Consider the following 26,452-nt stretch of genomic DNA (forward strand, 5'->3'; position numbering starts at 1 on the left):
GTGTTCTTATGACTGGGCCTTTTCTGACTCGGAGCAAAGAGGTATTGCATTCAATCAGGTGCGTCTTTTCTTTTTGCTTGTGTTATTCATCTATTGATTGGATGGTATCCTTAATCTGAGATTGGTCTTCAAATCTGGTTTCGGCCCCTGTCATTCTAAATGTCAGCCTAGTCAAAGAGATGGAAGTGTTTGTGTGAAGAGCGGGTGTTTTGGGGTGGGTTGGTTGGCCCACATGGATGGTTTTCCACAATTAATGTGGTAGGCGTTGTTGGGTCAATGGTACCAATCAACGTTAATTGTTATTACTATCACCTGTGCGTTGCACCACTTTCCCTCCCTCCAGCATTAACTCTCCTGTGACTCTTCTCTTGCAAGCTAACAACACAGTTTCGATCATGAAAACAGACAGTAGCATTAATAGCTGCTGGATAAGGATTAACATCAATTTCCATCTCAATCCATAGAATAGAGAGGATCACATGGATGTATGTTTGTTGGGAGGGGATTTTTTAACCACATTCTATCAATTTGGCACATCAAACAAGCAATTACTAAGCAGTCAAATTTTGGTAATCAAACTAACACGCTCTCTCAACTACTCTCTTTATGCTTCACGTATCACTAATTCATTGAAAAGAAGACCCGTCTTCCCGAGTCTTTAATGCCTCCCAACTATCAGCAGCTGTTGTTCCAACACCCATAAGGCTCACGATTTTTCGCTTCGACTCCCATCCTTCCTCCCGCCCACTGCATCGAAATCCACTCGAGTTTGGATCTCGGCAGTCCCAGGTACCGATAGGTGCTTGAAGGAGCTCTCTCTCTCTCTCTCTCTCTCTCTTTTTGTTGCGGTCTTTGGTTGATTGAACTTGGAGTGAACAAGAGAGAGAGAGAGAGAGATCTGAATGGTTTTTAGTAGCTTTGGAGCCTCCGACACAAAACTTTTTGCCTTTATTTTTTTTATTGTGAGGTGGGTTTGATGAACAGTTCCGACGGCAATTCCGAAGGCTTTCTCCAGTTCTTTGCTTCTTTTGCTGTTTGATTTGGCCAGATATGGTTGGATAGGACGATTGAAGCGTGCTAGAGTTGATTTATGCCTGTAAGCTAGGAGCTTTGTAGGTTAGCTCGAGAAGATCTACAGTTCGTTGGTCGGCTGGCATGTTGGAGACCGGCTCTCTAATTATGTGAGGTACAATTAACGAGAAGAGGCATGAAAATTAACTTGTTGTTGCAAATTTGGCTGACCGAGTTCTCGTATTTTTTTCTCCAGGAGAAGGAAGATGTCTGGAGTTGGGAGATCACATTGACGGCATCATCCAATCAAGCCCTGTTCTTCGCTTATTTCCTATTATTTCTTAGCAAATCTTATTACTGGCTGAACTAGTGAAGTTCTGCTGTGTTCACTACTCGAGAGAAAGATGGTTGGCACTGTTGAAAAGAATCATGCTTCTGTTAACTCGAACGGTTCCCTTCACAATTCCAATGGTGCCGAAGAAAAGCTAGATGAGCTTCGTCGCCTCCTCGGCAAAACTGATGGTGACCTGCTAAAGATAGTTGGTGTTGGGGCTGGTGCCTGGGGCAGTGTGTTTGCTGCCCTCCTGCAAGATGCTTATGGTCATTTTCGTGATAAGGTTCAGATAAGGATATGGAGACGGCCTGGTAGATCAGTTGATCGATCCACAGCTGAGCATCTGTTTGAGGTTATCAATTCAAGGGAGGATGTTTTAAGACGTTTGATCAGACGATGCGCCTATTTAAAGTATGTGGAGGCAAGGCTTGGTGATCGAACACTGTATGCCGATGAGATATTGAGGGATGGTTTCTGCTTAAACATGATTGATACACCATTTTGCCCTTTGAAGGTTGTGACTAATTTGCAGGAGTCAGTATGGGATGCGGATATTGTCGTGAATGCTCTGCCTTCCACGGAGACGAGGGAAGTGTTTGAAGAAATTAGTAGGTATTGGAAGGAGAGAATTACTGTTCCCATTATTATCTCTCTTGCAAAGGGTATAGAGGCAGCTTTGGATCCCGTCCCACGTATAATTACACCTACTCAGATGATCAAATGTGCAAGTAAACCTTTTTCGCTCTTTGTATATATAAGCAAATGCATAATCACGTAGGTTACTAAGGCTCACCAATATATTTTGTGCTTCCATCATGATATATCTGTTCTTTATTTTTTAGTATTTACAACTTCCATCCCTGCATCTCTGCAAGGAGTGGGAAACAATAAAAAAAAAAAAAGAAGCAAGTTACTTGAATCATGGATATGGAAACATAGAAAAGTATGAAATCATTCTATGACATGCCAACTGTGATACCACCACTTAAACAATTATGGTTTGGTAATGTTTCCTTTTGCAGTCATTAGATAGATGTGTTAATATGCTATATACATTTACACAAAGCAAATAGTCCTGATACACATCATTTTGGAGAGCTAATGCACTTATCTTTCTGGGTGTCCAATACACTTATTGTTGCTGCTGTAGCCAACATTTTTAACACTCCTTATCTTTAAGCCAAAGTCTAATTCATATATAAATTATTTTTTATGGTTTTTTCTGTGGTCATTGGTAATATTTTATTTTCTGCAACTCTAGGCATGATATAGACTGTAGTTATGAATGTTATTCTCGTCTCATAGTTCTTCTGTAATGAACATGAATTGGCAGCTGGAGTTCCAATTGAAAACATTCTTTATCTTGGGGGTCCAAACATTGCTTCAGAGATTTACAACAAGGAATATGCTAATGCTCGAATCTGTGGATCAGAGAAGTGGAGCAAACCTCTCGCCAAATTCTTGCGACAGCCATATTTCATTGTATGGGACAACAGTGACCTAGTTACTCATGAAGTGATGGGTGGTTTGAAGAATGTTTATGCTATTGGTGCTGGTAAATTTTATTTTCTTGCCAATACTTCATTTTTTCCCCAAAAATGAAAACCATATTCAGCAATTCATAATTGTTTGCTGAGTGCATTAACTGGTTGGATTAGCAGAAGATTCATTGAACATGTGACTCACCAAGAATTTTGTGGTTCATAACCTGATTATCAAGTTGTTTAATTAGCAGGATATTTTTGGTATTATTCATAAGAATTTCTATAACGGAACTTAAAAGGTTTTCTTCAATTATTTCATAGCTATGGGTGCAGGTAGCTAGCAATGATCATCGTTTTAGTTGTGTGCATTAGTTGGTGTATGATGTTCTAAAACGCTATTGCTTGGGTTAGACTGTATGAACAGAAAAGCAATTCCCCAATGTGCTTTACTGTATGTAGCCTTGGTATCTATAAGCAATTTTGGTGATGCCAGCTTTTGGATAAAACAAGTAGCTTATATCAGTCTATGAGATGTGTCATGAGTTGAGCTTGCATTAAAATCATGCTAGACTCTAATTAATGTTTTTAGACTTTCTGTTCTTTCTCGCTTGAAAAGAACAGATAAGTAATGATGATTCTGACCATGGAGATGATAGTTTCTAGCCTATACTCTCTGGAGAGTGAGAGTTCTCCACTATGAAAACCACTCTCTCATCACCTCACTAACCCTTGAGCGTTAGTAACAAGCTAAAATTCCCATGAAAACCACTCTCTCATCACCTCACTAAACACCTTTTGAGATAATCACAGAGAAAGACTGTGTATCTTTATTGCAAAACCATAGAAGAGATGCCACTATGTTCATGGGCATTTAACCTACTAGTGGAACGAACAAGAACTACTCCAAATCCTGGAGAGTGAATTGCATGCACTGATCATGGTGAAATCATTTTGTCAACTTAAGTCCTAATAGAAATAGGACAAGATTGATGACCAATTTCTAATATAACTGGTGCTGGCTGAAAACATCTTTCTTACTACTTCATTGTCTTCTTCACCCTTATACCCTTCCGTATCATTTTGTATGGTTACAAACATTTTGTATGTTCCATATTTTGGTAATAGAAATATTGATTGTATGTAACATATTTTGGATCAGTTTCTATGGACACTCACACAACACTTGTGTCTTTAGAAACTCATTGCTTTAAATAATTAGAAAAGTTTTGGCAACTAAACAGTAAGTTTCCTTTCAACATTCCCTGTTCTTGCTAAATTGTATACCAACCATTCTTCTCAATGACCAAGCTACACCACACTGGAGGAGTTGAGGCTTTTTTCTATTTTCTAAGTTAAGGCTTTAATATGTGGCACCGTCTGCAAGAAATATTTTTAAGGCCTTTTGCATCAACTAATGACCCATTTGTTTGAATATGATTTCATATGACTATGCAATTAAGAATCTTTAATTTAGTCACTTATTTACATAATAGAATTTCTGCATATATGATTACCATAATTTCTTCTGTTTAATTTTTTTTTTGGTATTGTACTGATAATTGATAAAGATGTTTGTAAAAATTGGCTTCTACGAATTTGGCAGCAGCCTTTCTTTAAAGAGGTAATGTACTTAGCACAATGACATAAATGTCTCATTCTTCAAAGTATAGAGGCTATTTCTCAACCATTGTTCTTAGAGAAGTGTTGGTAAGTCCTTTAAAGAGGCTATTTTGTAGCCGTTGCTCTTTTAAGAGGTAGTGTTCTCAATCTTTTGTGGTAATCACTCGAATATTTGGTTTTAGGTTATTTAACTTTGGAGCAAATGAGCACAACAAATTTATAGTCAATGTTAACCTTGTTCAGCAGATACAATTTTTCAATTTTTTTATTTCTTCAGAAAATATATGATTCTAGGGTAGAATGAAATGTAAGAAAGGGAATTCTATGCTAGTGATAAATCCAATGTTACAATGACGAGATAGAGTGATGATCCATCTTGGTAGCCAACTTGTCAAAATATCTAGAGAGATTAGGAAAATGAACTACGGAGTCTCTTTATGTTTAACGATTGCTGAAGATGAGCTTAGAAGTTAATTTCCTAGTAGCAGACTTAAAACAAGCAGAAATTGCTTTAATTTAGTATGAAATGGAAAAAAAGAGAGAATCATTATTGAACGTATGCATAAGTTTCATCAGATGATTATAGAAGTCCATACATGTGAAAAACTAGATCGAGGTTCAATGAGTTCCTTACCACTTAATTAAAAGAAGTTGAAAATTTAAAAGGTGGCAGGAACAAGAAATTGCATCTCATATAACGCTTGGGATCTAGAAGATATATATGTGTGTTAATGGAGAATATGTGATACTTCATGTGAAAGCCTCAACAAAACATCTTCCATCACAGTTACTACATGCACTCATTCCAGTTTGCCAGTAAAGAAGTTCATTTACTTGGTCTATTGATTATAAATGAAGGTTGATTTGTCTAAAAAACTTATGTAGGATTATGTCAAATTAATTTTTGGCATGATTTGTTAATTATTTCTTATTAAGTTGAATCTGTTGAAAATGTACTGCTTGTCATACTCATTTTATAGTTTGTTTATTTATTTAGGAATGGTAGCAGCTCTGACAAATGAGAGTGCAACAAGCAAATCAGTGTACTTCGCCCATTGCACATCTGAAATGATATTTATTACTCACTTGTTGACTGAACAACCAGAAAAACTGGCTGGTCCATTATTAGCGGATACTTATGTGACCCTATTAAAGGGTCGGAATGCATGGTATGGGCAAATGCTTGCCAAGGGAGAACTGAGTCCTGACATGGGTGACAGCATCAAAGGGAAAGGAATGATTCAGGTATGTGATGTTTGATAGCTTTGCAGCTCTACTTTTCATACAACAATTCAAATTGTCTAGGTTTTGATGATCCAATTTTTACATGTTTTCATTCATGATCTTGCATGGCATTGCATTCTTATTTCATTGAACCTCTTAGTCAAGTGATATTTAATTAGTTCCTTTTTCTTGTAGGGTGTTTCTGCAATTGGTGCATTCTATGAACTACTTAGTCAGCCTAGCTTAAACGTGTTGCATCCCGAGGATAACACACCCGTTGCTCCAGCTGAACTGTGTCCCATCCTTAGAACACTTTACAGAATACTGATTAGAAGGTTGGCTTTCTTTCCTTTATAACATCTCTGAAAAAGATTAAGATTGGCTTATAAGGGTCTGATAAATGTACTACTATCAACTTCAGCTTAAACATTTTAGTCAGTGATTTAGATCAAACAAAGTTGATAGGCCAATTAGTCCATCAGACTCGGGTCATGATATTTTGTATCAGAGCCGACCTAGCATTTGGGCATGGTGAGGGCACCACTAAGCTACGCCTCACATGCATTATGCTAGAGCCTGATCTGGGTTATGTTGGGCTTTGACGAGGACGTCAAGCCTTTGAGTGGGGGTGATTGTAACACCCCTGATTAGTCTCACATTGAAAGTAGACAAGATTAAGATTGATTTATAAGGATCTGATAAGTGTACTACTATCAATTTCAGCTTAAACATTTTGGTCAGTGGTTTAAACCAAACGAAGTTGATAGACCAGTTAACCCATCAGGCTCGGGTCATGATATTACGATTATTCTACTTTCAGCTTTTAGTCTGTTCTTTGTTTAAAATATATCATCATCACATTTGTCACCTCATTTCAGTGTGTAGTCTATTCTTTGTTTAAAATAATAGCACTAATAGTCTCAAGGTGTTGATCAAAGATGGGTGTATGTATGTCGTATTCATCGGTTCTCATTTATTCCATCGTTCAAGCTGAATACAAGTATTCTTACTTAATTTAAAACCTCTTTTGTTAAAAGAATTCTATGTGATGTTCAGGGAGTGTCCTTCACAAGCCATTCTTCAAGCGCTACAAGATGAAACCATGAACGATCCTCGTGAAAGGATCGAGCTGGCTCAGAGTCAAGCTTTCTACAGGCCATCGCTTCTTGGCGAACCTTAACAGCATCTGTTGACGATCAAGGAGAGGTCTTATGTTATGGTTTCATCTTTTCTCCCATTGATGAAGCTAAAATGGAATAACTGCTTAGATACCGAGCAAAGTGTTCGGTGAGAGAAGATGAATCGTCAGTCAGTGAAAATTTCTGTCATAAAATGGGTGGCTTCTAAGGAGGCTTGATTAAGCTTGTCATGTCATGTAAATGGGTTGTTCAGTTGCACCTTATGAATAATCAGAATCTACATATATATGTATATATATATATATATATATATATATATATATATATATATATATATATATATATATATATATATATAATGTTGTGTTAGATAAAAAAAATAGAAACATGTTTATGATCGTAGCAAGGAGTTTAATTCCTTGCTAAAATAGAAAAGATGAGTTAGTGGAAGCCAACAATAGAAATTAGATTAGCTACCAAGTGACACAAAATGTATCAGCAGGCTGCACACACACAAGCATGAAAATAGTGTACATAATAGTAATACACCTACGCACAACCTATGTTACTCGTAGAATAAAGAAAGCATTGGGAAGAGGGTTTATATTGCTTTGATGGCAGGACATAGAAGAGAATCCAAGCATAGTTATTAGAACTAAATTGAATGCCGATGCTGTCAAATCTTGGATCATTGGATCATTGGGTGAGCAGGTGGATCAACAATCAGACCACATGTTTAATATTTTTTTTAAAATATATAAAATATATGAACAATGTTATAAAAAAAAGAGTATAATATAATGAAATAGGATTATAGGAATGAAAGAGACATATTGAACTTTTATTTCGATAATAAATAAAAATTAAGAGTATTAAAATCTTTTCTAAGACTCAAATCTGAACTATTATTTTTATGATTATACTTGAAATAGAGATTAATAGATAAAAAGTTTTATATTTATAGTTATACTTGAAATATAAATTATTGTACAAATAAAAAATTATTAGATTTGAGATAGAGATTAATGCACAAATGAACAATATTATATAGCACTAAATAAAATAAATAAAAATAACTAAATTTTGGTTTATAACTATGCTTGAAAAAATGATTAATACGTGCGAGTTCTTATTTTAATAACTATACATAAAATCCTTAAAAGGCGGGCACAGATTAATAAAATAAAAATATCTTCCAAAAAAAAAATTTAATGTTCTAAATATCCTTAAATTTTGTGAAAACTATTGGGGTATTTCGATCTTTTGATTACCAAAACGATTTAAGTAGTGGATCGAACCTGTTGGAGGTGCGATTCTCAGTTTCTCCCATCCTACTGGTTGGTCTGGTCTAGACTTTTAATAACTATAAATTCAAGCGAGCATAGTTACTAAAACTTGAGAATTGAAACTCCACCAAGTTGGGTCCGCTAGTTAGAATGTTTTGGTTATCAAATGATCGACTTACTCAATAATTTATATATATTAAAAGGTATTTAGATCATTTAATTACTTTTAGTTCACATGGTATATTATTTTCTTCAGGGTCCTCTTACCGATTGATGTATCATATGTTAGTATGGCGAGCATTACGATGGTATAGGAAAATAAATTAAAATAATTTTAAAAAAAAATTTAAAATATAAAATTATATTAGGATTTTTAAGTTAAAAATAAATATAATTTGAGTATAATTTTAATAAAAATAATCTAAATTAAGAAAGAATAGTGACATATATCTTTTTCAGACTCTGAGTAGTTTTATGGTGCATTTCGGATTGTAATTTTATTTATATTGAATTATCTACAAAGAAATAATTTAAATTATTAGATTATTTTTTAAATAATTTAAATTTTAATATTCAAATGAATCAAGTAATCAAACGATGGATATACTTAGTTTTACCATAAAAACGAAGATGGAGATTCCATAGCAGTGGATCGAGGTCCTCAATCATATGTATCTATATATCAATTTGATATGTTCGTCAAACTCAATCATGAAATCAATCCTATGACATAATATATTAATACATAGTATGTTATTGATACATCAATATAGATTGATCGTCATCGTAAACCATATGTATTCGAAGTAGCTCTTGAGAGATTGTAACATGTATCGGTGCGGTACATAAAGAATGTCAAAACTTCTATTTTTGCTATCTTCTCAAAATCATCCATTGTCTTCTCCTTCTTCCATTTATAAACTTGACTAGTACTTTGTCAAGCTCCATGATCAGAATCTTAAGTAACATGTAAAAAATATTACTTTTTAATCTATTCACCATCCTCAAATTATGTAAATGGGACAATTGACTCCCACCATTATCGTCATTGTCCATGTTGTTGTCGTATCCTTGGACCGAGTGGATTACTAAATATAATTAAGGTGTCTTGTTGTCCGACTTGAATCTTTCCAATATTATAGTTAATGCTACTATCTTCCCCTTTACCTCTGTACAATGGATGAATGACTATAATGGTTGGGTATCTCTAGTTCCTTAAATAATTTGACTCAATATTGTATGACTCCTTTCACCGTATTTTGACCGAGGGGGATCTTTCTCCTATTGGGGATATGCTTCCTCTTCTTTTATTACCTTGGTGATAAAATACGAAAGACGTGGAGGATATCTCATTTCATTAAGTAGAGGATCCTCTCGGTTCTCTGTTACTTCGACCTCATATCAAGTTTTCTCATAAAATTATGAATTCCACCCTACCTCATGCTACCAATTCGGCTCAACTAAGGAGGGACAATTAGTTGTCTTATACTGGCCAACCTTTATATTCCTTGTGCCATGGACTCATCGCTATTACCATGCTCTTATTGTGAGTTAGGTCATCGATACCTCATTACTTTCTCGTACATGTACTAATGCTCTAGTGATGTATGAATACCAGCTCTAAAATCTAAGTCGATATCATCGTCTCAATTCTTATATCCATCATGAATCGATTCCTACATAGACTTATAGTATTTTTCCTCAACTCTTATCTTTTTTTAAGTAGATCTTCCGTTGCCCAATGTAACTTGTTTTGAAATGACTTACGAACCTCTCTTAGAACCTTCTTATATTTTACAATATTAAGATACCCGTCGACCAAATATATCTTCACCCGGATGATTCTTCCACCCTTACCGATGTAGTTACAATAAATCTATACTAGTGATGATAGTTCTTGTCTATCTTTCAAGCATGATCCTAAGCATCATCATATGTCTATTCTTTTAGTATCATGTTTCTATCAAAATTGAATCAAATAAGTAAACTATGATTAACTCTAATTTAAAATAATAATATGAGATTACACGTAATACACCCTACTTTGTCACTATAAATATGTCAATCAACATATTCAATATTAAATACGTACAATTGACTCGATATGATTAAATTTATTATTAAATATACTAATTATAATAAAAAAAAACTTAATTACATCGTAATTAGTTATATTTTACTACTATAAATATGTTAAATATCATAGGAAGTATTAAATATATAAATTTGATCCAGATCAAATTACGATGAAATCATCATTAAATATGTTAATCACACTATTAATATAATTAATTACTTTCTAATTATTATTTTTATAAATATGAGAAGGAAATTGAGTCGATGTAGCAGGCTACAGACATTTGATTCATTAATGAATTCAGAACAAGTATACAATGTTGGAATCATAAGCTCCTCGGATTAGAAGAATAATAAATATAATTAATCTTACATAATTGACACAGAACGGTTCTATCCAAAATGCATCAATCGGTGCTGCAACTAAATTTCTCTCGAATTACAACACTAAATTCATCAACCCTATTCAAATTCTATTGCACAATTACAAAGTCCTTAATTCTAAATGGTGCAAACTCAACTTCATTTATAAATAAAAAATACAAGTTGGCCAGTGCCTCAACCTCGAGACTTGTGGCACATAACAAAATTAATGCTAATTGATAGAGTGCTTCTTTCTAAACTCAATTTCTCCAGTGTTATGTCAGAGCTATCGACTGCTAAACCACCTAATCTGTGGGTCAAACTAAGCCATATAAGCATAAGTTGGCCAGTGCCTCAACCTCGAGACTTGTGGCACCTAACAAAATTAATGCAAATTGATAGAGTGCTTCTTTCTAAACTCGACTTCTCCGGTGTTCTGTCAGAGCTATCGACTGCTAAACCACCTAATCTGTGGGTCAAACTAAGCTACATATGTATAGGCCATCATATCAGTTCCTAATATCACTTCCTTGACTGCAACTGCCGTCAATAGTTCCTGCTACCAAGAATAGGCCAAAGTAAGGACGACGAAGGTCCTAAACTGATGGAACATATTGCTGGACTTGTCTGCTTCACAACAATAAAAAAAAATGCTATGAAAGCTTAATTACAACGTGGACTATCTAAAGGAGGTGTGCAAGTTTTATGCCCAATATATAGTTAGTTCTGCTAAGGAAATATGTTGGTATCAGTCGTAATCGTCCCTCTCTTGCAACTAATGGTAGAGCAGCAACTTGTCACGACCAACAAATCGTAACACGAGGGAGACGATACGGGCTGATCATCAAGGGCAATCGAACCTACCTACGCCCTTCCTGGTCGGCTCCCACAAATGACAACCATCCGATTGTCTCCAACAACCGCTAGGATGGGTAGGTGATGCCTTTATAATCGTCCTCACTAACAACATACTATAAGGGGTTGTACAGATCGTTCGTCCACATGAATGCACCACAAGAAAATGTACGGGTCGATCGCCTACATGAATACGTTACAGAAGGATATATAAGTCAGTCCTTATCAATCATTGGTTCTCCTCCGTCGATTGCCTAAGTATAAAAACTAGTCATTGAGGCCTGAAGAAGGACCGAACTCGAACTCACTATTGTTTCAACTCATCAAAAACTAACTTTGCCATCGAAGAGTTGGGTCAGGAAATCCCTCCCCCCAATGCTAACCTTTTATGCAGGATCCCCAAGAAGACCAAGACCCACCTTAGCTCAACCTCAGAACCTTAAGGAGGCTAGAGCCTACCTCGGACGGACTCAGGAGTTGCCTCGGACACTCAACTACCGCCTCAGAATCACTTCGATCGAACCTTGTTCAACTGCCACATAGATCACCTGAACGATCTTGTACCTTTAGGACAAAATCGAGCCGTGTCGATTCATAATCAATGGCATCAAGATAACAATAAGTTCTTTATTATAGCATGAAAATGAATTAGGAAGCTCGAGAAGATGGAGGACAATTGATTAATATGGATCGTCTACTGCTAAGACACTTTTGGTTTCTTAAATCATGAAAGAAGGTAGAGTTATCCCCATAAATTCTCGCAAAAGCAGGCTCAATACCGTTGGGAATGTCACTGCAAGAAAGAAATTATATTGGTACGATCATTACTAACCAACCTTTAACTTGTTGTCCATAGCATAAGCCATCGAATCATCATTACTTCAACCTTCAAATTTACACATCGAATCATCCTATCCGATCAAGCATATTATTCTCCAGAATTATTTAAATCTCATAATTATATATATTATTATGAATATTATTTTTTTAAATATCATTTAAGACTAATTCTTTAATATAATTTTATAAGTTATTGGTCTAAACCATTTTGACGGCTACTAAAACTAATATAATAAAATAATATATAATTTAAAATATCTTATAAATAATAAAATATTTATTATAATTCATATCCTATAAACCTAGCTTTCCAAGTTACTTTGATAGTTATCAATCAGATAAAATTGAGATATAAGTTACAAATAATATTTATCAAAATTTTTAATCTAATTTATGCTAAAATAGTTTTAATAATTATTAAATATTAATTAGTATAAAGAAAAAACTCACGATAATTATAATCATGATGAAACGTAGATCATATCTTTATGTGAAAAATAAATATTATTTTATAATTTTAAAAATATGCATGTAAATATTAAAGAATAATAATTATATTTTTAATTATCACATGCAAAATTGTATCAATATGTCCTATAAGAAAACTATTAAAAATCATACTTTATATTTTTTTTAATTTTGTGTGGAACCCAGAAACCAGTCAACTTTAATTAATTAGGTAGGCATAGAATTTGGCGAAACATCAGTTCAATTAAGTAGTTAAAAATTAAAATTGATCAAAATTTGATTTTTCATGAATTTGATCAAAACTTGATTGGTTAAATCTAAATCCAATCAAGTAATTAAAATACAATCATGATCAAAATATTTGGTTAAAATAAATTAAATTAGTTAATTTTATAATTGAATAATATATTTCATAAGCAAATGGTGCTAATAAACATATCTAAGATGTTTGATTTCAAAACATGGCCTTGGTACTAATTCTAAGCATAAAAATATTTATTATACTACTAAAGAAAACTTCAATAGGCCAAATATACGATACATATCTTTCAATATTTATCTGATCTTTAGGCACATCATCGTCAAATCCGAAAGACGAAGTCATACCAATCTATAAGGAAAACTAAACTTGTCTTCTCCTCTTTTTCTATCCTTCAAAGGACTATTATGAACGATATACTATGAACTACGAGAGACTAAGAATATATTTGTAATCTCAACAATATCATGTGACTAAAGAGACATAAAAAAAATATCTATAATCTCTCAATAACATCTCTTATCCTGGAGTCCCTAGGAGGTCCTTTTTATTTATATGTGAAAGCAAAGAGTCTAAAATAAATAATTAAAAAAATCTCTTTGTCATCTCCGAATGAATTTTTTTATAAGTGGACTATTTTTTTACTGGTCGATAACTGTAATATCGCTTGAAAAAACATGGAGAGCATATCGGAGGGTGAGGTTAGGACTAGGACCAAATGCCCCTCCTCTGCCACATCCCTCGTTACTATCTCTACCACTTGTTCCTCCTCCGGGATGGTTGTCTCTCCCATAGGAACGGCCTTGATAGACCACCAAGATGCTAAGAACAACTTCGACTATGGGAGGAAGAGGCTTCGCTAACCAAGAGAGGACGGGAGCACGGATAAGGAGAGGAGAGGACGGGGGCGACTCTGCAGTTCGAGATAGAGGAGTAGAGTGCAGAATTTGCAGCCATAGTTCTGCCGATTTGAGTGCAGAATTTGTAGGAGCACGGATAACTGCAGCATGAACCATAATCGATCAAATCGCTTCACGACTGAGTCTGGTCCAACTTGGGTTAAGTTTGGTTCCCGAGCCATATCTGTTTTGGTTGGATCGTGTCAAGTCGAATGAGAAATGAATCTTTGGGTTACACTTTTTACATATCATATATATGTGTGTGTAAGTAAATGGATAAAAATCCTTTTATTTAAATCTTTTGTGGGACATGTGCAAGAGACAAAGCAAAAAATATATAATTTATAATACACATGGCATTGGAAAGAATAAAATAACTATTAAAGAGAAGAAAAGAGAGGACTAATGAACCTTTCATAACTTGCTGCAACCAAATGAAACCTTCCTTAATTATTATTAATATATTTTTTTTGCATGGGAAACATGGGATGAGACTTGAACCTTATGTCTTTCTTCTTATCTCGAATGAAATATGTGAGCATAAGGTTCAGAGTCTGATCCCATATCTCCCACCAAAAAATATGCACACATCACTCAAAGGCTAATCCAACCAATGACACTTATCCGTAGAGAGAGAGAGAGAGAGAGAGAGAGAGAGATTATTGCACTGTGTGGCGTAGGGCATAAGTTGGCCTTTGTATTTATAGAGCCATCAGGTGCATGTGTTTGTGTGGGTACCATGCACAGTGGACTAAATCTTTTGTGGGATATCAAAAAAGACAATTTGTGGTAGGAATCATTTTATAATAAGCATGACATAAATTTTCTTCCAAATAAATATCTAGGGTTCATCTATAAAGATCTTTAGATCCATTGCATAATATAAAAAGGAAAATAACTTTATTGAAAACATAAATAAACCCAAAAATATCTAGATCTAAGTGATTGTAGATGGATCCATCTTTTCCTATGTAGTGTCATAATCTATCATATGACTTTCGACATGGGACATATCATGATGCTATACTATTTCACTAGTTCTTTCACGTGTCATAGGAACTTGTCACAGTAGAGAAAATAACAATGGAGATGGAAAGAGTAGAAGATGGTGGCATCTGTGAGAAGGGATAAGATAGGGACTTGTCATAGATTCTTTCTTCTTTTCATATAGCATGGTTAGATTACCTATAAATTATTGAGTAAATGTGTTGTGAAAGGCAGCATTCCACAGACCATCCCAAGCCCATGTAATTTTTTTTCTTTTTAATAATTAAAAAATGAAGAAAAGCTTCAGAACATATAATCTAACGACAAAACATATCAAGTTAATAATAAAATAGACGGCCGAGTAGTATTTAATATGTCCCGATATGTGGAATGAACACAAGTTAGATCCTATTATAGTTGATATATTACATAATATTTCAGGATTCGAGAATTAAATTACAACAATCAATGATTAATCTACAATATTTAGGGATTGAATTATGATATTATGAAGATCGACGAACTGAATTATAAATTGATCATAAGTTGGAGCTTGTTAGTTGATTATTATTTTATTGAATATTTAGTTATTATCACTTTTTTACTTGACTGGAGACATGGAAATAATATATGTTTAGTCATTGAAGAATCAAGATTATTCTAAATTATGACTCTCTGATTGTGATTTTATATTAATGGTACAACCTTCTCGTTGTTGATTGGGACAATATCCAATATCTTATTAGGCTTTCATTAATTAAAATATGCTGTTTTTTTTTAATTTTTTATGATGATGATGATGATGATAATTTCTTAGAAGGATTGGTAGAGTCAGCATCATCCCAAAGCGTACTTCCTAATATATCCAAAACAAACAATGCATTCTTAGATCGGCCGATGGATATATGGGTCAATTCCCCCACAAAGTTCCTTACCTTTCTATCGAATGAATCATCACTGTCCCAAAGAGTACCACATAATAATGCACCGTCGTCCCATCCTCGGAGGCTAATACACACAACACAAACGCAGTCGCTGCAACTCCGAGGTCAAAGTTGAGGTGAGACGGAGGAGAGACCGTGCGAGTGTGAGACGGACGCCACTGCATGTATGCATGCAATGCATGCAAGCGTACGTAGCTTCACGTACGTGTGTAGTGTTCCTGTGCGGCGGGCACGTTTCGGGTTGTAAGAACCACCACTACTCTGTCGTTGTTACTGTGCGTGGATCCGTATCTTAAGAAGGTTGCACGTCATCGTCTTCTCTGAGTCAGATGACAGGGACCAGTGTGACGTTTCGGTGCTTGATTGCAGGAAGCCTCTTCTCTCGTCCCCAGCAATGTGGATGATGATAGTGAGTGATGGAAGCAAAGACTTCCCGTGCTTCCATTTCCTAACTTTCCTGTGAGATCCGTACTAGGTGTGTTGATGTCTAGCTTCCATTTCCTAACTCTCCTTTGAGATCCGTACTATGTTGATAGCTAGAAGGGATGTGACGCCCCGAAATCCAAGATTCGGCAATCCTAATTTTGATAATATTTTTTTTTAATTATTCTAACTCAAAATTGAAAAACTAATACATTTATAACTATAAAAAAAACAAGTATTATATTTAATAAATTTAACTTAATAAAATGATAAAACCTTATTACGAGTATCACCTAACTGTTTCATATATCCGAGTTATATTTTTATTTAAAATAATTATTTTTTATAGACATTTATCCTATAATCATTCTTGATATTTGTGGAGTACCAAATGCATATCCAATCCTAGATAAATCATACATGAATTACCTATAGAGATAGGAGCCTAGGGTGAGTATTTAAATAAAATATCCAATAAGTAAATAAACTTTCCTCATAAAGTAGATAAAGAAGGATTTGAATTCATTATAACTTTTAGTATCACAAACAAAATAACAATAATAATAATAGTATATACATTTGACTATACACTGTCAAATCATTAAGTGCAAGAATAAATAAAAGCTTTAAATTATCACATACATCGGGTCTTATATTTATATATATATATATATTTTTCTTTTTATACACATATCATATGTCATATACTTTTGAAGATAATTATGTACTAAAGTAAAAAAAATCAAACCTAATTGGTGGACAATATCTTTGATGAACTTAAGTATCATCCCGGGTCATGCGTTTATCATCCAAAGGTACATCTATCATGAAATGATAGCATATTACCATAAAAAAATTAGCTGATAAAATATTTCTCTATAGTTTCCTGCTACCATCGAGTATCACTCATATTATCTCATTACCTTTGTCTCGATGGACTTAAACATCATTTTTTCGTCAGTCCAAAGGTTTACCACTCTTCGAATCCACGATACGATATAAGCTCTTATAGTGAAATTAATAAGAACTAACTTAAAAACACATAAATACATATATAACATTTGTACTACCACATACATATTCACACACATTAATTTATGATAAAAAAACTTCATGATTAAAACAATCATACTAACCAAGGTCTGCCGTACTGTACCGTACCGGCGTTTCGACCCGGGCTCGGTACCGGTATGGTATGGTATACCGCTCGGTACACCCAGGTGTACCGAGTACTGTAGCACTGCTACAGTGCTATTGTACACTGCTACAGTCGGTCGGTACGATACGGGACGGTCCGCGTACCGTTGGCCTGTCGGACCGGTACGTACCGCCCGTACCGGGCGGTACGGTCCGGTACGACAGACCTTGATACTAACAACTAACACATCATCGAAGCATATCATGATACGAGTATATAAAGAACAAGAATCATATTTAAAGAAAAGCCTATAACACTTTATTATATCCAAATAAATATTTACCTGAATTTTTATGATTTAAAAATAAAAATTATTATTTTAAAAATACCTATTTAGGTCGACAAGCCACTTACTAGCTTTCAACCAATCTATTGTTCAAGCAAAATGGAAAAGAAAAATATTTGATTATTTAATTATACAATAACAATAAAAGAAATTTTACCTTTTCTCTTTATATTTGATTTTGCCCTTTTTTAAAATTATTTATCATTCTCTCCTTAACTAACCAATTAATCGTATTTATTTTATTTATATGCATCGTTGTATATATATATATATATATATATATATATATATATATCCACAAAAGACAATGACTCAAAGCAATTTCTACACACCAATCTCATTGCGGAACCCCACTATGAGTAATTAAGTTCAGGTGCTATAAGGAATTCCTAAGTAAAATAATTGGATGCATGAGGAGATTGTTGTTATCCTATACGTTACAACTCATAAAACATCAACAGAGAAACAATGTGGGAAAACGATGGAGAGAGAGATTAGACAGTGGTGAAAGGCAACATTCTTGTTGAATACAGACTGAGAGTCCCCTAAATTGTACCATTGGAGAACCATGCTAGCTTGTGGAAAAGAATGTTGTTCGGCTGTTATGCATGGAATTGCAGACCACTTGCATTAAGTTCAAGATCATGCATCAAGGAAGCAACTCACAGGTTGGTCTAAACTATGCTTATTTAATAGAATTGGACAAGTCAGAGAAGGAAGTCGTTTAGAGTCCTCAAAGCATTAGAAAGACTGGTAAAATCCTGTTAATATCTAGAGAGAACTCAAGTCAAAGGACCAATACATGCAAGTCAAAGGGGAAACAACTGCACAAGCGTCCCTCCAAGGCAGCTGCAAACCGATGCGGATACATTTATAGTTACCGGAGGGGAAGGAAGAAGAGTTTGTGGCATCACTGCCAAGCCGTCCCTCCTGCAACATACTTAAGTAGAGTAAGTGGCAGAAACTTCACCGCTAACGATAGTATACGTCTACATGCATCTTGTTGTTGGATTGCAGAAACATGTCAATTATCTTGAGCTTTCTTTTTTACATGACAAATGGTTCTGTGATATCTGATTATGTCTAAAAATCTCTATATATACATATATAAAGACACTGACGGCTCCGTTTTTTTTTTTTTTTTTTTCCTAAGATGGATTATGGATTTCTAGTTTCATGATAGTTAACGTCATAGATATCAAATCTATATTTTAATAGTATCAATAATAAATTTTAAATATGAGAAAATTGATGGATTTTATTGGATCCCTAGTTGGTCGCCCTCCTCGTCTCTAAATCTAGGGCGCTTGATCTTGACGATAAGAGTGAGTCATTAAACCAATGATGACGACTCTACCTATCTAACATGAAAGGAGAAGAATAGAGATGGGCTCCTTAAATAGAAATTTTTTTTTCAATATTGCACCTACATTATTAATTAATTTTTTATCATCTAAAATAATAAAAATACTGGTCTAAACCTAAAATTAATTATTATTATTATTAGGGATAATATAGGTTGAATCTTGAAATATTAAAGAATTTGATCAAAAACATTACTTTAAGATAGTGATCAAACGACTCCACATTATTTATTAAACTTTTTTATTTTTTATAATTACTATTTTTTTAATCAGATTCTTATATTTTTATTGTTATTCTAACTATTGTATACGTGACACTTTTGCAATAAGAAATATTTTTTATTTAAATTATAGAGAAAAAAATCATACGAGAAAGAATTGTTTGACTAGCTATACTTGTGCTAACAAATTTTTTTCCTTCTGGGAGGGTTGACTTGATGGATAAAAAGAGAACTTTGTATATAAATAAATATAAAAAATCATAATAAATAACGAAATTAATTAGAATCATAATCAAATTAACACAAAGATTTATGTGGAAAACTCCTCCAACGTGAAGGGTAAAAACTACGGAGCAAACCGGAGAAAATCCACTATAAAAATAATGAATATACAAATCTCAAAGTCTCTTGCTCAAAACCCAAGCAACAATCACAAGAGAATAATTGAGATACAAGGATTATGTCATTATACATAATATTCAAAATCTTCCTAAGAAATCACAGCAAGAGTTCATTATAAATCTGATCTAATATGAGGTGATAGCACTGCTTAGATGATTAAGAACAGTCTCTATGTTGTCCTTATCTTTTTCCCTTTCGTTTTTCTCTTTTTTTTCTACCCTCTCCTTCCTTTTTTTTTAATCATGTTGTTGCAGTTTTTTAACCCTTTCGCAATCACCACTTGCCCCCTTTTTAATCTAGGGTTAAGTTAAAAGAAAAGATATAGTTAAGTCTAAAGTGGGATGTGGGCTATTAGAACCCACTATGGGTTAAACTAATGGGTTGTCTGCCTAACAACCTTCCCTTTTAGCCCATAAGGGATGCTATCTCATGACTCCTCGATGTAAAGTCATGCCGAGCAACTATCGGCACATCTCCTACCTTTCTTTTGATAAGGTTTTTGTTAATATGTCTACTTCATTATCATTTGTATGAATTTTTTAAAATCATAATTGCTTCTCTTCATTATCATTTGTATGGATGACACTCTAATTATTACAATGCACCACATAGTTTTTCTATTTCAGCTCCAATTCTTGTAAGAATTCTTTCATCCATCATATTTCTTTATAAATCTCTATAGCAATAATATATTTTACCTCTGTAGAAATAATGTATTATTCTTGAAAGAACAATACACTTATGTAATCTGGATTATCATGACATATCTCTCCCTACAAAAATGAGTACAAAACCTAATGTGGACTTCCTCATATTAATATCTCTTGTCATATCTACATCTATGTAACCTATCAACATAGGTGGTCAACCTTCAAAGTTTAAATAAACCTTATAGCCCTTTTTGAGATATCTAAAAATCTACTTCACTACTACCCAATGTCCTTTACTTGGATTTGTAAGAAATCTGCTAGTAACACTCACTATATATATGATGTCCGACCTCGTATATATCATTACGTATATTAAACTTCCAACTATTAAAGCATAATGAACCTTTTATACTTTCTCCTTCTACTCATCACTTGACATACTCTACTTTGAGCATAACTTGAAGTGACCTGAAAGAGGAGAACCAACTGTCTTTTCATTACTCATACTAAACATTTATAAAACCTTCTCGATATATTTCTTCTATGATAACAAAATCTTCTTATTTTTTCTATCACGAAAAATCTACATGCCCAATATTTACTTTACTGGCCTCATATCTTTTATTACAAAGGACCCAATTAATTCTTTCTTCGACCTATCAATTATAGATATATTTTTCCTAAGGATAAGTATATCATCAACATAAAGTAAGAGAATAATAAAATCCTCACAAAACTATACGCATAATGATATGAAGTTATTCTTTGTATCTACTTTTAGTCATAAATGAATCAAACTTTCTATACCACTATCTTAAAGCTTGCTTCAACTTATACAATTTCTTCTTCAATTTGTAGAAAAAATTTTTTTGACCTTTGACTTTGAAACCATTTGGTTGCTCCATATAAATTTTTTCCTCTAAATCACCATAAAGGAAAGTTATTTCACATCTAACTGCTCGACCTCCAAGTCCAGACTATCAACAATACCAAGAGCAACACAAATAGAAGACATTTTAACATCGAGAGAAAATATCACTTCAATATCAATACCTTTCTTTTGACCAAAGCTTTTTACAACCAATCTAGCTTTGTACTTTAGTTGAGAATAATATTCTTCAGCCTTCATTATGAAAACTCATTTGTTCTTCAAGGCCTTCATTCCTTTTGGTAGTTGTACTAAATCATAAGTGTGGTTTTTCTATAAAACATCTATCTCTTTCTGTATAGCAACTAATCTTTTTTTTTTTTACTCACTTTCAACTACTTCTTAGTAACTCTCTAGTTCACCTGTATTAGTAAGCATTACATACTTATCTGTAAAGTATCTTCTAGAAGGTTGACGTTGTCTAGAATATCTTCTAAACTAAGGTTTTATGGGAAGTTGCTCTCCAACTTCTTCTTGCTGAATATATCCTACAAGTAGATCAACATCGGGCTCTATATCATCTTTCTACATATCTCCTCTATCACACTAATATATTATAAGAGTAATTGGGTCACAATCTACTAGTCCTTCTGCATGAGTCTTGGTCGGTTCCTTATTCAAATCCTCAAGGGTTTGATCATCAAAGAAGATCATATCTTTGCTTCTAAACACCTTTTGTTTTTTTGAACCTCAAAGCCTGTAACCAAACTGATCATATGAGTAGCTAAGAAAAATACATTCTTTAGTCTTACCATCCAACTTAAACCTTTCATTTTCTAAAATATGTACAAATACACGACAACCAAATACTCTCAAATGCTTATAGGAAATATCTTTCCCTTACTATATATGCTCTACAACATCACCATCTAGGGCTGTATAGAGTGACAAGTTGATAATATCAACTGCAGTCCTTAAAGCCTCATCCCAAAATTTTTTTAAGTAGCTTGGCCTGTGAAAGCATACATCTGATTTTTTTCCATGATGGTATGATTCATTCTCTCTAAAATTATATTATGCTAAGGTGTACTAGAAATTATCATCTCATGTTGGATGCCATATGACATGTAATAATCATTAAATAATCCTATATACTCACCACCATTATCTAATCTTATACATTTCAATTGTCTTTCTGTCTCACTTTTAACTCTAGCATGAAACTCTTTGAAGACATTAATAACCTGATATTTGGTTTTCGTAACATAGGCTCAAACTTTCATAGAAACGTCATCTATAAAAGTGACAAAATAAAGTACACCACTAATAACCAATAACATTAATAGATCCATCATGAGTTTTTATCCTCAAAGGACCACACACATCTGTATAAATATGGTCTAAGACATGTATTTTTCTAGACAAAGTAGGACTAGCAAATAAAATTATATTTTTTACTGGCCAAATAATCAATACAAGAGTTCAAACATGTATCTCTAAGGTCTGATAATACCTCTCCCTTGGAAAGAACTTGCAATCCCTTCTTGCTCATGTGTCTCAGTTGCCTATGCCATAACTCTATCTTAAAGTCTTTCTCTGTAGCATTTAACTACTCATCGCAAGCTTTAGCTTATAACCTGTATAAGGCATGACATTTTTTTCCACTAGCTATAACAAGATAACCCTAACTGAGCTTTCATTATCATTTGTGAAATCTGCTATCATAGTCTTCCAACTGAAATTAAATTCAGCCTTAAGTCAATCACATGTCTCACATCCTTAAACACTAACTTACAGCTAAGGTTGGTCTTTATATGGATATCACCCATGCTAATGATGTTTGTTATGCCATAGTTGTCCATTTTGATAACACCAAAATTTTTAGACTTGTAGGTAGCAAAAAACTCTCTCTGTGGTATAGCATGATAAGTACTTATGTAAATCACCCACTCAAGATCATGACAAACAAGAAATAATCGCATCTAAAGGAGACAAAATCATATAATCGCCACCCTACACTATAGTTATGATATTATCTTTTGACTCTATAGACTCCACTATTTTTTTTTTCTTACTCTTCTTAAATTGTTTATATTGATTATTGTAATATCCTTTCTCACCATAATTATAGCAAACAATATCTTTTCTTGATCTTGACTTGCTTTTACTTATGCATGAGCTGCTTTTATCCTTAGACTTTAATATTCCTTTGTTCTCTGAGATAAGTGCTTGTGAATTAATCTGAGATGTTGCTGAATTCTTTCTTCTTAACTCCTCATTCAATAAACTGCTTATTACTTGACTCATTGTGACAACACCATCTAGCGTAAAATTATTGAGGGAAACAACTAGTGTCTCCCAACTTTCTAGTAGTGAACTAAGAAATAACAATGCCTACAACTCATTATCAAGAGACATTTTCATCAAGGATGATTTATTAGTGATACTTTGTATTTTATTCAAATACTCAGCAATAGAAGCACTCTCTTTATATTTCAGGTTTATAAGTATTTTTATCAAGAATGCTTTGTTGTCGGTTGTTTTTCTTTCATAGTAACCTTCCAACATTTTTCAAAAAGAGTATATATAACTTCTAGTAGAAACATGGTGAAAGATACTATCATCGAGCAATTGTCAAATAAACCCGATTATTTTTCAGTCTAACATTTTTTACTCATCATCTGTCATAGTTTTGGGTTTTACACTATCCCCTTGCAAAGGTCCATACAAATCCTTGCAATACAAGATATATTTCATTCTTAATTTTCATATTATCTAATTATTTCCATTCAAGTTAATTATATGAGAAACACTACCGACCTCCACGAACATAAAATTAAATACCACCAAATCCTTGGTCATATACTAATTGATGGGATAAAAAGAGAAGTTTGTATATGAACAAATATAAGTATGTCATAACACATAGCGGAATTAAACAGAATTACAATCAAATATGGCACCAAGATTTACGTGGAAAACACCTTCAACATGAAGGGTAAAAACCACAGGGCAAATCAAAGAAAATCTACTATAAAAATAATAAATATACAAATCTCAAAGTCTCTGGCCCAAAACTCAAACAATGATCACAAGAGAATAATTAGGATACAAGGAATATGTCGCTATGCACAATATCCAAAATCTCCCCAAGTAATCACAGTAAGAGCTCACTATAAATCTAATTTAACTTGAGATAATAACATTGCTTGAATGATTGAGAATAGTCTATATATTGTCCTTATCTTTTTTTCTTTTCCTTTTTCTCTTATTTTTCTGTCATTTTCTCATATATTTTTTTGAATCACATTGCTACAGTTTTTTTAGCCCTTTTCGCAACCACCATTTACCTTCTTTTTCGATCTAGGATTAGGTTAAAAGAGAAGAGAGAGTTAAGGCTAAAGTGAGTTGTGGACTGTTAGAGCCTACTATGGGCTGAATCAATGGGTTGTCTACCCAACATTATGTTGGTTCGCTCGAATGATTGTACTGTCTTCACTTTTAATTAGTATCTTTTATTTTTTGGGGGCAAAAGAGGCTTCAACGATTTCAATTGTCGAACAAACAACATTTACCACATCACATTAACTATATCTCTGAACTTAGAATGGAACCTCAACGATTCAGAAACTAATTGAATAGGTACTGTACTCCATACTCTTTGTTTGCTTCAGTTGCTGCCAAACATAAACATGCAAGAACTGTAATCATGAATACAGTAACTCCTCCAAAGTATAAACCAATCAGATCTGAATCTACCCAGCAGTCTTCTCAGATCTGCAAAGGCTGTTGGACTTCACTCACAACCCAGTTCAACTTCTTCATGTGGTCCGATGATGGCAGTAAAGTCACCACTCACCAACCATGGAGGAGTACAAGCTCGAGTAACTCTTCTGAAAGAAAATTTATGACACTTGAAAAGGCTACTGAAAGAAAGAAACTCTTTGCACATTGATCTTTTGGAAGTACCCTACAGCAGCAAAATCCTCCCCCACTCTGATGCAGAATAGTTGTATATCATTGTGTAATTTTCTCGAGAAAGTATTAACAATTAAAATGAATGAAATGTCGGTCTATTAATATACACAATCTTATCTCTATTTTTTAGATAGTCTATAAAGAACCTTACTGGTCTATGAATTTTAGTCATTTACATACGTTAGTTAATTCAATGCATCACGTCTTATTAAGTTACCATGAGAAAGAGATATGGATACACATCACTAGACTAGATAATTGGATATAAAGGAGCGAAATGATATTAAGTATTTGTTTAAATAAAAAAAATAAAAAATATTATATTTATTTAATCATGTATAAGATAATTCACATGAGAACTCGAACATAAAACTCATTAATTATTCAACAATGGACTGGGTATTAAAATATGCGAATAGAGAAGGAAGCTATCATCATCATGCCTTTAAATTGGATGACAAAATTGCGGAGGTTTGGTGGAGTGCATTGGGCTCAATGGTCGCCAACACCCTTCCCCTCGATAAACCAAAGCACTATAGTTTAATCATCGTCCTCGGCAGGCTTCCGTACCCTATGAGCTTAGTAGGTCTTTAACAATTGTGCCCTGGTTTCAGCTGATACATCCTTATTTAAACTTGAGAGAGAGAGAGAGAGAGAGAGAGAGAGAGAGAGAAGGACACAAGAGCCGCAGACACCCAAGATTGGATTCCTTTTCATGTCATATTTAGAAGGGGAGGCCCCACAGACATCCGAGCCTTGAGACGTGTTCCTTGCCTAAAATGACTACGCTACAGGATTTGGAACACTGCACTAGCCATCCTACACAAATATATCATATATTAGTCATTTATATATTATTCATTCCATCTAGATGATTTTGATGTTTATATAAGTGTATATTTATAATAATATAAAATATAAAAGCAAATAGTAACTATGATTGCTTAGAGGATATCTCGTTATCGATTGATTGGTCAAAGACTATCGACAAACAAGATTTATTTAAATCACTTTTTCTTTTTTTGTCTAAGTCATTTTTCTTTTTTCTTTGTCTCGGAGAATCCTCGTATATAGAATAGAATCGAGATCTACGTCTATGAATTAAAAAGTTGTTAAAATCAATAGACGTTTCATTTGAATAAATTGAAACCCTTCTTATTAGACGATCATGATACTTGTCAAAAATCGAAATTCATAATCAATGACGACTATTAATATAACAATAATACAATAGTCAGTATGACCCAAAAGATGTACGGTGGAAATTAAATAA

General features: G+C 33.7%; 1 protein-coding gene across 2 annotated transcripts; it reads left to right on the top strand.

The window, feature by feature from the left end:
* Positions 1 to 86: 86 nt before the first annotated feature.
* Positions 87 to 7,214, top strand: LOC135581994 (probable glycerol-3-phosphate dehydrogenase [NAD(+)] 1, cytosolic). Of its 2 annotated transcripts, XM_065089312.1 has the most exons (6): positions 87 to 1,186; positions 1,268 to 2,073; positions 2,679 to 2,900; positions 5,447 to 5,694; positions 5,869 to 6,008; positions 6,730 to 7,214. In XM_065089312.1, exons 2-6 carry the CDS (start codon positions 1,416 to 1,418, stop codon positions 6,851 to 6,853), a joined length of 1,392 nt encoding a protein of 463 aa, XP_064945384.1. In that variant the 5' UTR covers positions 87 to 1,186; positions 1,268 to 1,415; the 3' UTR covers positions 6,854 to 7,214. The 2 variants fall into 2 exon arrangements, with proteins under 2 accessions (XP_064945384.1, XP_064945385.1); XM_065089313.1 differs by lacking the exon at positions 5,869 to 6,008.
* Positions 7,215 to 26,452: the final 19,238 nt, after the last annotated feature.

The sequence above is a fragment of the Musa acuminata genome, chromosome BXJ1-11, assembly GCF_036884655.1.
Source record: "Musa acuminata AAA Group cultivar baxijiao chromosome BXJ1-11, Cavendish_Baxijiao_AAA, whole genome shotgun sequence".
NCBI classification, from domain to species: Eukaryota; Viridiplantae; Streptophyta; class Magnoliopsida; order Zingiberales; family Musaceae; genus Musa; species Musa acuminata.